Source organism: Rhododendron vialii, chromosome 5a (assembly GCF_030253575.1).
Source record: "Rhododendron vialii isolate Sample 1 chromosome 5a, ASM3025357v1".
In the NCBI taxonomy this organism is placed as follows: Eukaryota; Viridiplantae; Streptophyta; class Magnoliopsida; order Ericales; family Ericaceae; genus Rhododendron; species Rhododendron vialii.
Genome location: NC_080561.1, coordinates 29,697,978 through 29,713,629, shown reverse-complemented (window position 1 = coordinate 29,713,629; position 15,652 = coordinate 29,697,978). Strand labels below are relative to the sequence as shown.

At 38.6% G+C, this 15,652-nt stretch overlaps 1 protein-coding gene and 1 pseudogene across 1 annotated transcript; one reads left to right on the top strand and one right to left on the bottom strand.

The window, feature by feature from the left end:
* Positions 1-1,823: 1,823 nt before the first annotated feature.
* On the bottom strand, positions 1,824-10,141 carry LOC131327394 (cyclin-L1-1-like; annotated as a pseudogene).
* Positions 10,142-10,827: 686 nt separating this feature from the next.
* Positions 10,828-15,319, top strand: LOC131327390 (cell division control protein 48 homolog C-like). The gene is made up of 6 exons (XM_058360527.1): positions 10,828-11,058; positions 11,491-11,646; positions 12,065-12,372; positions 14,138-14,203; positions 14,797-14,859; positions 14,961-15,319. The coding sequence occupies exons 1-3, from the start codon at positions 10,843-10,845 to the stop codon at positions 12,158-12,160; spliced, it is 468 nt and encodes a 155-aa protein (XP_058216510.1). The 5' UTR covers positions 10,828-10,842; the 3' UTR covers positions 12,161-12,372; positions 14,138-14,203; positions 14,797-14,859; positions 14,961-15,319.
* The last annotated feature ends 333 nt before the right edge of the window (positions 15,320-15,652 follow it).

Here is a 15,652-nt window from a genome sequence, read left to right as displayed (position 1 = left end):
ATATTATTAGAGAACATTGAAAATTAAACAGACACGAAGTGAGTACAAACACAAAATAGGTTAGGATTGAGAGAGTGAGAGAACACAAAACACAGGATATATTATTAGAGAACACTGAACTCTAGCTTGAACTGGCTTGATCTTTACAATGGGGTGAACCCTCCTTTTATAGGCGTAAGAAGGGGAATACAGACACGATAAGACATTGTTCCTAGTATTCATATTACAGATCTACAACACACCTACGTATTAGGTGGTACATATAATTAAAAGTTACTATTCACATATAATTGAAAGTTACTATTCTACCTGTACACCAAATTCCCCATTTTCTGTTTCAAAAATGGAGTTTGCAGAAAAAGGGATTCGACAACTACAAGCCCAACTTTAGCGCAGATCAAGTAGAATCACACGCTCAAATGCAATTCAGTGATAAGAATTAGATACGGAAAAAGAAACAAGCTAAAAGGCATACACAAGAAAGGAGATCAAAACCATAGCAAGCTCCCAAAACAAAAAAGACAAGGATACCACACGTTACGCATTTAAGGAACCAAAAAGATTATCAAGTGTACTGCGGCGAGTGGTAGCAGAGTGACAAGCACCTGTACTTCCATGCATTTGACATGGGTTCACATCCCATTAACTACAACTAACAATACTGACTTTCGCCGATAAAAATAATAATAACAATAAGTGTACCGCTGCTCCAGCCCTACAAAACACTTCCACTCTTCCTAAAATAACTACCTAAACCCTGCAAGCACCATGCACCAAAGAACCCTCAACAAACAAACTCATGGTAGATGAGCAAGTGTGAAACCTATTCTTCAATCCTTCTGCACATACATAAAAGATTAACCACTATACTCAAAAACCTGCGTAAAGCCCCCCATGTGATTCATCCCACACAAAGAATGCAATGCAACCTTCGAACCAGCTCCCACCTTCCAAATACCTTTCCAAAGCTAGCTTCCTCCCTACTTCCTGAGTCCCATATCGGACTTCCCATCAAACGTTTAACGTACCACCATTTTAAGCAGTTTGATGAAACTGCTACTCCAACTCTCACACCCCACAGCCGATCGAACACACACCCACACCCCACAAATCATATGGGAATCGAGGAGGGAATGTGTTTTGAAACCCCAAGCGTATCCTTTTCCACAGGCCCCTTCAATTACATCCCCATATATACGACGAAAAACTCATGGGAGAGTACTAGTTAAGTTTTTACATTTCCTCCTGCGGAATTGTTAAAAGTATCTGAGAGCAGTACATATCATAGACCACTAATACAAACCAATATGTTATGGAACAATAGAGTATGCCATTACAAACCCTTTTTTGCAAAATTGAGTGACCAAATTTCAAGCCCAAAAAACATATCCTGCATTTCTTTTTCTAGTCCTCAACTGGTCAGCAAAAATATTCAACTGACAACCGCACAGATTTGGAAAACTGTGCATTAGTTGTAAACTTCCAAGATTCTGGTACTAATGTTCATCATATCAAGCCAGTCCACAACTTAAAACAGAAAATCATCTACTCTGCAAAATTGAGTGTGACCAAATTCCATTGCAAGTCCTCTTGATCAGCAAACAAGGGACAGATCTGACTATGGAAGTACTAGTTGTAATTTCTCACCATTCTCCTATTCATATCAATTCATCAAATCAAATCCAATCAGTACAGAACACTTATATCGGCACCTGGAAATAACCCAGTAGATCGGCATACTGAGACTGAACATGTTGATTTCTCTAATAGCTTTTGGATTAGATTGACAACCAAAAGAATAGTGCAATTCGACTTTTGTCATATAGCCAAAAAGCAGATAAAACAGAAATCCAATTTAAATTACAAATCCACGTATATCCAACAACAGTTTCCATTGAAGAAAAGGAGAATCAGGGAGACTCCACTGACAGATAGGGATCCATGCGCCCGTCATTCTTTTTGAGAATGGTAAATGCCAAAACAAAATTACTCAAATAAAACCAGGTATCAAGCTTTAACAGAATGACTTGTTACTCAACAGAAGTTTCCAATGCTCAATTTCCATTAAAATGGACTTAGAACTTCAGCAAACTACATCATATACAACAGCATTATGAAACGGTAAAGAGGCACACCTCGAAATCAGGTTTCAAGCTTATTAATGATGTCTGTGACGATCCTTCTCCCTTGAATAAGACGAACCATGGTATTCGCGATCTGCAGAAGCTGGAACTCAGTGCTTAAAATATTTTAACTAAACATACTTGCTCAGTCAAAGATTTAATCAAAATTAAGTACTAACCTCGAGATGAATGATGCTTTGATTTGTCTGAATGCCCTCCTGAATTATAAAAAAGACAGATCAGATACACAAGTTACATTAGGACCCTGTTTGTATGACTGGACTGATAGTGAAATGATATGTAAACTCATAGGATAACTAGTCCTAGAGGATCAGTAATGATGGGCTAAATAATGGTTTGTGAAAATATAATAGCTGATGGATTATTAATCCTAGCCATAAAAGTTACAATCAAATGTGGGATTTATGGTCCCGTTTGATTTATAGTCCAATCCAATGCTTCCATCAGACAAGCGAATGCGACCTATAAGAAAGTAAAATGATTGCACCACAAGAACCTCCATAGAATTATAACTACAGTGATTGGCGATAGCTGACAAAAATCGATAACAAACCTGAGTCCTTTCCTTTGTCCTTGGAGCGGTAACCTCTTTCCTTGACTTTGTCTCTGTTCCTTTCAGAATCATCTCGCTCTCGTTCCCTATCAGAATCCCTTCCTCTATCACGTTCCCTGACCTTTAGTCTCTCCTTTTCCCTCTCCCTGTCTCTGTCCCTGTCCCTTTCCTTTTCCCTATCCCTCTCCTTGTTCCGCTCCCCAGTTGCTTCTGTCCTATGCTCAGACTTTGATTTCGGCACAGGCTCTTCTCTTGCCTCTCCCCCAATAGGCACGCTTTCAGAATCATCGCCACTCTTCTTAGACGCTTTCAACTTGTCAAGTGCCGCTTTTATAATTGCACCCTTGGACCCGCCAGATTCCAGATTAGTTGTAGCCAGAGCTGTCTTGGGAGTACCGACATCAGTATTTGCAGGTGGGTCACTCAGCGAACCTTCCTAAACAAGAGAAGAATGAGGTAAAAACTTCAATTACAAACCAAACTTTCTTTGATCCCCATTTTCTTACAGCGAGAGCTGAGTAGCGTGGCAAGTAACCTATGTAGCATGGATACGGACACAAACATGGTGGGGGACACAAACATGGATACGAGACATGACAAATCCAAAAAATGGGGACACAGACACCGCAGGGGACATGATGTTTATTTTTCTAAAATTCTTGTGATATGCAGACATACATAGTAACCACTAAATATTTAGCTTTGGACATGCATTATCAACCAGTGTTGTATGCCTATACACATACACATGTTTTATATTACACTTATGAAGTTATAGAATATCTTACGCTGGAAAAGCTTTTGAAGTTTATAAAAATCACTATGCCGTGTCCCCATATGCATCCCCGGAGTGTCCCGTCAAAGAATATTATAATTATGGACACCTAACGTGTCCCATACGTGTCTCCAGCGCGTCGCATGTAAGAGTATTGGTGCTTCATAACAAGTAACTATGCAGCTGTAAGAAAAATAGCTAATGGAATCACGCCGCCACAGAATGTAATTTTCTTAAACTTTATTGTTTCCTCCCCCTTCAAGCACGCTTAGCATTCATTTATTTGAATATCAGGTAATACACATAGTTCCAAGAAATTAGATGTTCAATACACATCTTACGAATACTAATGCACATCCAACTAATTTCGGTATATATTTCACACATCATGCACTTTTCACACATTCACCACTGCAGGGTTACTGGAATTTTTTGAAAGAGAGAGAGCTTACCTTTGGAACTGGCTGAGATGGTGAATCCCATGATTTATTAGATGTCGTAAATGATTCCCCATCCTTACAGACAGGTATGTATTTAGCCTTAGGAAGGCTATACAGATGGGCCAGAACTCTGCAGACTTCATTAATACCAGATTTGTCTGCATCAAAAGCCTTCCACCATGGGGGATTCTCAGGGAGTGGCACTTGGAATCTCCTGGCAGCAGCATATACAACCCCACAGGCCACAACTTCACTCTTGAACCACACACATAATGTCGTGCGCAAACTGCTCAAAAAAAGAAAAATGAAAGAAAATATTGGACTATAGAAAAAACTCTCAAATTTAGAACAATCAAGTAACAACCGTGTTTCAATGGATGTAATTTAGAGATATGGTTCTATTCAGGCAGGTTTTCATAGAATTACTGGTACAGATAATTATATATCAAGTAACTATATCTATTTTCAATGGATGTATTTTTTAAAATCTCCACACTTTCCCCAAAGTTCGAGTAAGAAATGACATAAGACTAGGAAAAAAAGAATTAAGACTAAAGTAGCAACCTAAAATGATTAGTAACAAATAACTAGTCAAATAGACAAATCCGAAGTTCGATGTTCAAAGTTCAAAAACAAAATGAAATTAAGTACATACACAAACACACACGAATGATTAACTGATTTAGGGACTAGGGTTTGAATTGTTCATATTTAAAACAGAGAGGCGAACAAATTACGTATATCACTATGTGAAACATATTTGGGTTTCATTTAAATAAAACTTGACTCCCTATCTTTTTCAATATTACACATTTAACCATAAAGCTTTTAAACATTACGAAATAAACCCACCTACTAGCCCACTAATCGCTGCCTAGTCGATTAATCCCCAACTAGTTCTCGAATAATGTACAAAATGCCAAATCAATGCCTAGACCCTAATATCCAGGGGTTGGGTGGCCGCCTAGCGCGTAGCCGACTTTTGGGACATTGGTGAAAGCAATCCAATAAGGACTCAACAAAGTTCAGTTCCTTGCATTTGATTCAATTCTTGCCAATCTACGAAAATCACTTGATTAACAATGTCAGCAAGCTTCATGATGCATCAACCTCCAAGACTCCAAATGACAAACCATTGAGGAAAGTGAAGGGTATAGCATTGAAATTTATGAGATCACTGTCGTGAAGGGTGTCAAATATGCTATTATGTGTTATGTGCATTGATTGTTGAATGTGATCCAAGATTTCCAAAAGGCCATTCTAAAAAACTTGCAACTTTTAAAATGCAATTATTATGGATCCTTAAATACTAGGATTCCCCAAAGATAGACCAAAGCTTAGGATAGAGGGATTATATAGATGCATAAAACACCAATGTTCACTCCAAATTCAAGTAAAACTTGCTCTAATCATGTTAGGATTTGAAATATGAGTTGGAAACATGGATTTGAGATATTGCGATTGAGTTCATTTCTCAAATCTACTATATAGGCATGAGGCGCCTCAATGCAAATCAGAGAAAATTTGCAATGCAAATTTCTTGTTCGCATCCTTATCTTAATTCCTATCGAGTTTAGACTCGTGTTGTTGGAATCCAAACTTTTACAGGTGTTAAAATGACCCTTGGGCTTGAGGAAGTCAATCCCTAATTCTGATAACTTTTTGAAGGCTTAACGAGTATCTACTTACAAATGTGTTTTTGGATATGCAAATCTAGATGCATTGAAGCTTGATTTGGAAATGTTGCAGGGCTTGGAAGCCAACTTGTGGAAGCATTTTAAGACAAGTCTAACAAGTTGACCCTGTTTTCAACTCTCTGTTCTGGGTTCTTTAATTGTTTTGTAAGCTTTAAGCTTACTTATGGACACTACATGTCATTCTCAAATTTGGCCCTACGTTGTAATCACATGGTTGCTTGAAGTTCAACTTAATATTTTTGAAATTTCTAGAATGTACATTATAGATGAGCCTTTATGTAGCTTTTTCTCGAATATTAAGGGCTTCGTTTGGATTCAAATTGCAGGGGATGACTTTTAGGTCGAAAATAGGTCTAGATTAGACTCTTCACTCTTTGGATACAAATATGGGTCTAGGCACCTTCCTTTTCGTAATTCCATGTTCATAAAGTAAACTCGTAGTTGTATATTTCTACGAAATTTCAAGACCATTGGACTTGATTTCTTGTTAAGGGCGAGAGGTGCACTGAGGCACGAAGATCTGTTGGGGCCTAGGCAAGAGGCTCAAGGCGAGGCGCACCTAGGAGAAAAAAAATAGGCAAAAATAGCATACACCAATAATATATAGCCTAATACACAAAAATAAATAAATAAATAAATAAACATACAAAGTTTTCTGTTTCTGAAAAACATTAAAAAAATGCTTTTTCATTTTCATATGCATTATAATCTTATCTACACACAAACATACACACACACCTATTTTTGTTTGAAAACACTTTAAAAAAAAAACTTTTTGTTTTCATATTTAGTATAAATATGTCGACTATATACGCGAAGAGAGAAGATCGACTGATCGAAAGAGAATAGAGGAGAGGAGAGGAGAGAGAAAGGATAGAGAAGATCGACTCATGACGAGATGATACCTGTGCTATTTTCGTTTCTGGTGATCGAGAGGAGAGATTTACCATCAACTGAAGTCAAGCCCGAAGGATTGAAGGTAATATGTTTAACCTAGCTTTGATCCTATGGCTATGTTTGAAATTAAAAGAGGCGCGCCTTTTCTCGCCTTTCTTGCCTAGGCGCGCCTTGGCTGTGCATCATTGAAGGCGCCTTGCCTGGGCTTGGTCAAGGCGCTAACCCTGCGCCTGCCTTTAACAACTATGCTCATTTGTAGTGCAAACTATGTAGTGTTGATTTTTGGCTCTGACCAAAAGTGTTGACGCCTTCTCCAAAGGTGTTGACATTTGCATAGAATATTTGCTGAGTAGAATGTTAGATGTTAGACACAACTTACAAAAGTGTGGACCCCATGTTACCCACTGTGGAACATTTGGTTATCTATTATCATCTGTTTGCCTTCACGGACTTGATTCTTCGACCCGGGAGCGACAGTTCAAGTCCTGGCACTAAAATTTGCTGCGTAGATTTCAATTTAGCAAACAGCCATTAAGCTTTTACTCTGTGCAGTTTCAAGCAACCGCTACACGTAAGCATGAGCCTCTCTCCATGAAAACAGTCACCTCACCAAAACAAATGGACATTTCTTTTGCTCTCTCTAAAAAATCTATAAGTTAGCAAGCAAGCAAATATAAAGTGTTACTAAACCAATGTCGGAGCTTTGCTCATACATAAACTAAAGTATGAACCGTAGGTTATCTAGTCTTTAATATACGAAGGGCTTACACCATTGAATCGTCAAAAAACATGCTAAGCTTTCAAATTACGGGCACCAATTGAAGTATCTAACTCTAAATTCTAAAATATATGCAGAAACTTACCTGTCGTTTGCAAGATTCCAAGCTTCTTGTCTCAGTTCTGGGGGTGTCTCTAGGACTGCAAGATAGTTCGATATAAATTTATGAGGATGTTCAACATGGCAGATGAAACCCATCTCCTTCAATAGATGCCTCTCTGTTCTATTCAGGTCCATCTTCAACTCTGCATATTTCTGTCAATAGGCAAGACCCAAACCAAAGATTACAACTTGATTTTAGAAAATAGACATCAGGTTGTAGCAGACCGAACCCAACGGTCCGAGAGTGTTGATAAAAGAGACTGAAACCTGGGACAAGGTCGGGACTCTTTGCCATACGAAGACGTCAGGCTTGGCTTCGGCAGAAGGAGAGGTGGCTAGCAGTGCCAACTCCGCTCATCAGCCGTTTACGAGGGAACGACTTTATAGGCTTGGCCACCTCCGGAGAGGCATCTCCGATGGCGGGTTACCCAAGTACGTCGACAAGGCAGGCTTGGCCATGGCTTGGGGCTCAGCTGACTGAAGCAACACATGACTTTCCACGTGCTGAAGCGGTTACGCCAAAGGATAACGACGAGAGCAAGTGGAGGCTGCCAGCTCACGCACGAAACGGTTACCAGATCTGCTCAGGGACGTCGAGGAAACGTCACCTAACCCGTGCAAGGCACATGCCCGTGCTTGGGGAGCAAGTCAAGGAGGCTCTATAAATGCTAAAGGAGTAACCCTAGAGAGGTACACGCACTGAACCCTACAAAAAACCCTAGTCTCTTTCCTCTCTCAAAACACATAATTATCCTCGCGCCGGAGGGCTTTGCCGAGCAACCCCGGCCAGGTCTTAGACGTGTGTTCACTGTGCAGGTGAGGAATAGAAGGCTAAGCAGCCCCTCGGCAGGCGGAGGGGAAACACAAGTCGAGGATCGCGGGCCACACACAAGCTTTGCGAGTAAGTCTAATTAAAGTATTCGAATCATCACCAAAACAAAGGAAAAGAAAGAGAAAAAGAGGAATTGAATTCCCATTGAGTAGTTACTGTGTTACTAAATAACCAAGCAGATCCATGTTTTGTGTGTACATAAATCAGTCAATGACCTAGTACAATCAGAAGCAAAGCTAACCTTGGAAAAAGGATCCAAATGCTCTACCGGTAAGTTCTCCCTCCTACACTCCATTCTGTGGAAAACAATGAGTACCTGTCTGGCTTTTCTAGGACTTTCCTCAAGCTTTGATGCAAGCCAAACACAACTAGCAGCAACTCTCTGTGAGCAAATAAAATCAGATTCGACAACAGAAAGCATCTACATAAACTGTTGTTTCAAATAAAAATCGGGCAACCAAAGAAAATAGAACTACACCTTCACATTAAAGCGAACAAATGATTTCTTGCAGTAAAAGCGATGAAACAGAACCTGAAAAGCGATGAAACAGAACCTGACCAGTTGCCATTACAGCTTGAGGTCTGTAGAGCATAAGATTAAAGGAAAACACCACCCAAATATTGGTAAGGACATAACGCACTGCATTAATGCCGTTTCAAAAGCACCTGGTTGTGGATTTGGGCAAGTTCTAGTAACACAACCAAGAAATTATCGACAAGTCTAATGTTAAGTGATACTTGTATATGAAAGGCGAATAACTGACTTTGCGGACAAGCATGAGAGCAATGCACTTTTTTCTTTTTGGTCTTTTGAACTTCTAAGAGCATAAGACTACCCTGAGGACCTAAATAAAAACAGCACCAATAAATAAAAACAGCAGCAATAACAACAACGACAACACCACCAATAAAAAGGATACAGTCTTAGTAAAATGCCGCTTTCCTGGATGAGGTCGCAACCGTAAATCCTGAGGGTTGTCTCGGTTGTTTCGTCTATGCCATCTTTCCTTGAAGGTGAATCCTGCAGCTGCTCATCAGTTAGGTAGAAGGTGTCGATCGCCGTGTAAATCATGGTTGAATAAGACCTCAACAAGCTTCGATAAACTGTGACAACAAGAGTTAATCCAACATTTCAGTATCCTAGTAGAAATTTCTTAAAATTTCTATACGTGGGGGGTAAAAATTCCCAAAATTTCAAGTTATCAATCACCAGATCACTCAACTTCAATAGTTGCGCACATACACATAATATCATCTCTTCTTCGGACCTCGCAAGTAGCAATATATACTTACAAAATATTTTTTTTATTATCAATATGAAAATACATGTGATTGGGTCTAGACACAAAAAATGCGTCCGCCACTGACATTGTTCAGATATTGATGCCCTTCTCTCCCTATTAACTACCGCCCTTAAGGCGGTTGCTAGCATCTTTTGTATTGGTAAAAAAGTACAAGGTTAATCCAACTCCATTCCAAATATTTGGACATCCAACACAACACCACATACTCATAATTTATTTGCTTAACGAAATTTTGTACTATGCGTGAAAAAACCCTAAATTTGAATTGAACAGTTACTTCCAACGACGTCCGGCTCTGGGCAAAAGCCTAGCAACCGGCCACCAAAAAAATACTCAAAGGCCTGCCCCTAGATGTTGATACTTTAACTTAGTAGAATCATGTTTCAAGCATCTACACGAGAGAGAGAGAGAGAGAGAGAGAGAGAGAGAGAGAGAGAGAGAGAGAGAGAGAGAGGGGTACCTGTTCTTTGTCGTTGCCGAGCGCGTTCGATTATGGGGGGTTGGGGGTTTCCGATTCTGGTCGATTATAGTACACTACTAGTCTTTAGGGCCGATTTTGAACTCATATAGAAAGAAAAGGAAAAAATATATATCTTTTTGGTTTGAGAGGAAAAAGAAGAGAAAATGACAGACATGGAGTATTTTTTCACATTTTTCTGTCTTTATATTAATAAAATTTAATTTCCTTTTCTTCACTTCTCACATTGAGCATGGTTCAATTGGTTTTATAGTAAACTAAGAACCAAATCAATTCCTACGGATTACGAATTTGGGGAACCAAACCAACCCGGCATAAAACCAAATCAATCCAAACTATTAAAATACGGTTCGATTTCGGTTTGAAACCACAGTTTGCCTTAAACTAAGCTATCGTCTTCAAAAAAATATTTAAAATTACGAAGATAAATGAAAAGAAAACTTATATTAAAATCAATTCCATTCAAATGACTAAAACACAATAAAATCAACCAACTAATTGTAGAATTCCGATAATTGCCTCAAGTCTTAAACTAAGAAAATAAAATACTGAAATTGGTTTCATGTATAGAAATTTAGGAATTGGGCTATTGAAGTTGACTGATCTGGTGATTCTATTTGCTTTTTGTGTATAATAAATTTATAATCATAGAAAATTAGGAATGATATGTAATATATAAAAGTTTTGTCTAAATTATCTTGGCAGGAAAGGAAAACTAAATATTGAGATGGATCAATAAATTAGAAAAATAGTTGATTAAGGCTCCCATATTTATTTGAGGGTGCTTCTTTTCTTTTCTTTTTTTGGTACGTCGGAATTTCCTTGAGGGTACTTTTGATCTTATGAAGATAGCCAGGTTCACACCAGGGTTCGTTGGAGCTGACTTGTCAGCTCTAGCTGATAAAGCTGGCAACCTTGCTTTGAAGAGAATCATCGACAGAAGAAAGTCTGAGCTATACAGAGAACCTCAGGGTGGGGATCATACTGAAGACTGGTGGAGGAATCCATGGCTGCCTGAAGAGATTGAAAGTCTAAGCATCACTATGGCTGATTTTGAGGTATCTGGAGATGAAAGCCTATGTACCTTTGGAGAAGTACTTTGACTCAATTGTTTGTCGAAAATCATCCTTTGCACTTAGCATCTTCAATTTTTCCTGATGGTTGAACAACCTAGTTGTTTGCCACTTCTTACGTTCAATGATTTTGAAGTTCCTTTGTCTACTTCCATGGTTCAACTCCTCAATCTGAATGTGCATGTAGCTGGACAGGCCGAATTGCGTGATGCTTTTGTAATGGTTTTGGTTTATGCATTTATAATGGTTTAATGATGACTAAGTTTGCAACGACTTTATATCTGAAATCCGGGTTTGACTGCTGATTCTGTTGCCTTTACGAAAATTATTGTCTTTTCAAGAGTCTCGATTAAAACTGTTTTTCCTTTATTTACTGAGATATGGTGGTGCTGATCATCAAAACTAACTTATCTGCAGGAAGCAGTTAAATTGGTTCAACCTTCCTCAAGAATAGAAGGGTTTTCTGCCATTCCAAGTGTAAAATGGGAAGATGTTGGAGGGCTTCATTTGCTAAAAAGGCAGGAGTTTTACCCTTATATAGTTAGGCGCATAAAATATCCTGAGGATTATGAGGTAATTATTACATCTGAATGCATTACGAAGTAAGTCAAGTTTGTACAAAATGTGTATAGAGTCTTGTAACTATATTATTTTCTTGCACAACCCATTCATTCATCTAAGCTCCATGGCTAAGGGCTCGAGGACAGAGTTGTACATTAAGAGTTGTCCATTCTAGTTAGTATACTTGGTTTCTTCGATAAAATGTTGTTCACTGGAACAACCGAACCATAAAGCATTGCACGACATGTTGCAGACATATCTTATTCCTATACCCAAGTGTCTATTGTCTAACACGGGCACTTCGTACATCTACAAGAATGCTTTGCTTATTGTTTATCTAGTTAGGTCTTTTGCATACAAGCATAATACAAGGAAACTTTATATGGTTTGGACATTGCAACTTAGGAAATGTTCTTTCTGTTATGATCAGGAATTTGGGGTAGATTTGGAGATAGGATTTTTGCTGTATGGACCTCCAGGCTGTGGCAAGACATTGATTGCTAAGGCTGTTGCTAATGAGGCATGAGCCAATTTCATACATATCAAGATTTGTAACTTTGTTTTGAGTGTCCAATATTTTTTCCCCTGATGATTTCAACCGCGTATGTTCTTAAAGTTGTTTACCAATCAAAGGGCCCTGAACTCCTGAACAAATACATTGGAGAAAGTGAGTCGGCAATAAGGACAATATTCAGTCGTGCAAGGATGTGTTCTCCGTGCATACTTTTCTTTGAAGAGGTACATTGCTGTTACTGTTGTTACTCTGTTACTACCTCCGTTCCAAATTGTACGTCCCTTATGCTATTTTGGAATGTTCTAAATTGTTAGTCCTCTTTGAAAAGTCAAAACAAAATGTATTCAATTGCTTCGTTCGCTCCGATATAAGGAATAATGCCCCAAGCGTAGGGCTTAATACGTCATTTGAAGCATAATAATCCAAAAAACCGGGATCGTACTCACGGGAATAATTAGTACAGCTTTGATGGATTTGTAGAAGTAAGCAAGGTTTTCGGCTTTTAGGCAGCCAACTTTATTTTACATCTGCGGTGGAAAGTAAAACGGCTAAATTAAAAGCGAATAAACTAGATAAAAAGTAGGTTAGGTCTAAGAATTACTAACACTCATGACTCGAATAAAGATACATTTCTCACCCAATTACGCGGTTTAAGATACTCAACTAAGGTTCTTAATCCGGAAGATAGAATGGTTCGATTATCAAGCTAGCTCTCGAATTTATTTAGCAAACACCTCGAGCGACAGAGCTCTAAGCATCATGTGTGATAAGTAGGCAATGCTCTTACATACACATGATCAAGGAGGTTAACACCTTAGCAATTTGACAAATAAACCCGAACCCCACATCAATTTTCGAACCAAAGGTTTAAACTTTATGGTGAAAAATACAATTTTACTCGAGCCATGAGGTGCTAATCACTCCATGACTTAACCTTGGAAAACTACTCACACATATCAATGAAGATAAGAGCAAGCAAAAATCTACTTAGCATAATTGAAATAACAACGCTAGAAGAAAATTAAATTAAACGATTGATCAGAGTAGCGGTTACAACTTTAATGAAGACTATAATAGCAAAAACTAGTTAACTAAAGCAGAAAATTAAATTTAAAGTACTGGAAAATAAAGAACAATTAAGAACAATTCAAAAAGCAAGTAAATCTAGGCTAGATCTAAATTATGCAAAAAGTTGTTTGTACAATGTGGCATCATGCCTTTTATATTCTCCAAGGTACGCACACAGAATATCCCAAAATGTGCTCAAAAGATCCCCCTGAAGTCCTTGGTACCGATAGCAAAGGCCTTAAGTGGCTGAGATAAGAGCTCGGTACCGATAGGCAAAAATAAGTGGTACCAATACCGAAGCAATTAGGGGCAATCGCATGATGATCTCGGTACCGATTGAAACTTTTGCATAGTATCGATACAGATTGGCTTAAGCCCAGCCCTTGATCTTGATCTTTGACTTGTCCTTCTCGAGCCAACGAGTTACCTTCGGGTCCTTGAACGCTTTGGCTTGGATTCCGATGATTCCATTCTTGGTCACTTTTGAACCTTGCGTGTCTTGACAAGCTTTGGTCTTTAAAACTCCTGAATTAAATGGTTTTTCCTACAACACGGAACTCAAATACCTTACGAGCAAAGGCAATTAAAAACAACTAATTAAACGATAAAATTAACTAAAACTAGATAACTAGCGCACCCTACATTGCATTATCGGGTGTTTATCATCAATCTTCCAAAATACTAAAATAATCCCTTTACCAATAACAATGATTTCATTCAAAAGTTGAAATATAAGGGCATTATTGAAAATCAATGTAAGTTGGAATTCCCATAAAGGATCAGCAATTTAGAACAGAGGGAGTAACATTTTTGTGAGGTAAGTTGTAGTGCACCTATAGAATTGGTCTTAAGAATTTTGCTCACTGGGTTTCAACCGTAGGTAATTATCCGTGATGTTAACTTGTGCTCCAATATCTGTAGGTGGCTGCTTTGACTACAAAGCGTGGAAAGGAGGGGGGCTGGGTTGTTGAGCGCCTTTTGAACCAGGTCCTAACAAATTACATATTCAGTTTCTGAACTCACTGATGAACAGTTGCATGCTACTTTTTATCTCTTTTAAGAATTCTGGACAATTGTTGCAACCAAAGAACCAAACAAATCAATCTACTTCTTTTAATTCTGGGTAAATAATCGATCTCCTATTTGTTTCATAGTTGGTTTAATTTATTCAATTCTCTGGGCATTATAGTTTGGTCTTGCTTCAGGAAATAGTGGAATCGTTTTGCTTGGTGCAGTCCCAAGTGGAGTGCGCCGAAGCAATTTGAAAAAGCAGTAGTATGTGTATCTTAAAGAAACGTGTTTTTAAGCATATTTATATACCTTGAACTGAATGTTTTTATATGCCAACTACTAATGATACCATACATGGGTCATGCACCTTTATCCTTGTAAAGAGAGTTGTTTACTTTTACAAAATACTGACAAAAAGCCACACAAAAAAAATGGCAAAGGAGATTTATAGGAGATTGCATAAAACAAAAAATAAACAAGAGGGGTGTAGGAGATTTTTTATCTTCTAATGGGGTTTTCATTAAGTCACTGGTATAAAGTGAAAATTAGTTCGTTTCTTGTTCTTGCAGTTACTGATTGAGCTAGATGGTGCAAATCAGCGACGAGGTGTTTGTCATTGGCGTTACAAATAGGTGATCTCAGTTCTCTCTCTTAAAGTTTCCTATGGTGGGCGCTATTTGCCATCTTCGTCCGCCAACTTATTAATCTCCGATCTTACCAATATATTTAACAGACCTGAGGTGATGGACCGTGCTGTCTTACGTCCCGGAAGGTTTGGAAAACTCCTATATGTTCCTCTGCCTAGTTCAGATTAGCGAGGGCTAATCTGGAAAGCTCTTTCTAGGAAGAAGCCTATAGATGTCACCGTGGATTTAATTGCTATCAGGAACGATGAAGCTTGTGAAAACCTTAACAAACCATAATAAATATCCTGAGGATTATGAGGTAATTATTACATCTGAATGCATTACAAAGTAAGTCAAGTTTGTACAAAATGTGTATAGAGTCTTGTAACTAAAAAAATTCTTGCACAGCCCATTCATTCATCTAAATGTGACACTCCAATCTGGACTTCCAGATTAGTTTACTTACTATTTTTAATTCCTCAATGATGAAACGGATCAAGAACACCCCGGGAATGATAAGTGTTTGAGCTTTGAATATTTGCAAAACCCTTGAAACTAACCTGATCCTAAGCCACTTCAAAAGGCCAAAAACCTTACTAACGCGCGTTGCTCCCAGACTTTCGCGCGACGGTCAAACTGCCAGGTGGTGGTCAATAGTCAAAGTTTGACCGTTGACCATCGCGCGCCCACCATCGCGCGACAGGCTGACTCCATCGCGCGACGATCCAACCTGCCACCAACTTTTCTTGAGGAGGAAACTTGGCCACCAATGCAACCTCCGCCAGCCTCGTGGACTGGC

Coding starts and splice junctions, on each gene's coding strand:
- LOC131327390 (XM_058360527.1), top strand. CDS start 10,843: ATGAAGATAGCCAGGTTCACACCAGGGTTCGTTGGAGCTGACTTGTCA. Junction 11,059..11,490: donor TCACTATGGCTGATTTTGAG/GTATCTGGAGAT, acceptor ACTTATCTGCAG/GAAGCAGTTAAATTGGTTCA. Junction 11,647..12,064: donor AATATCCTGAGGATTATGAG/GTAATTATTACA, acceptor TGTTATGATCAG/GAATTTGGGGTAGATTTGGA.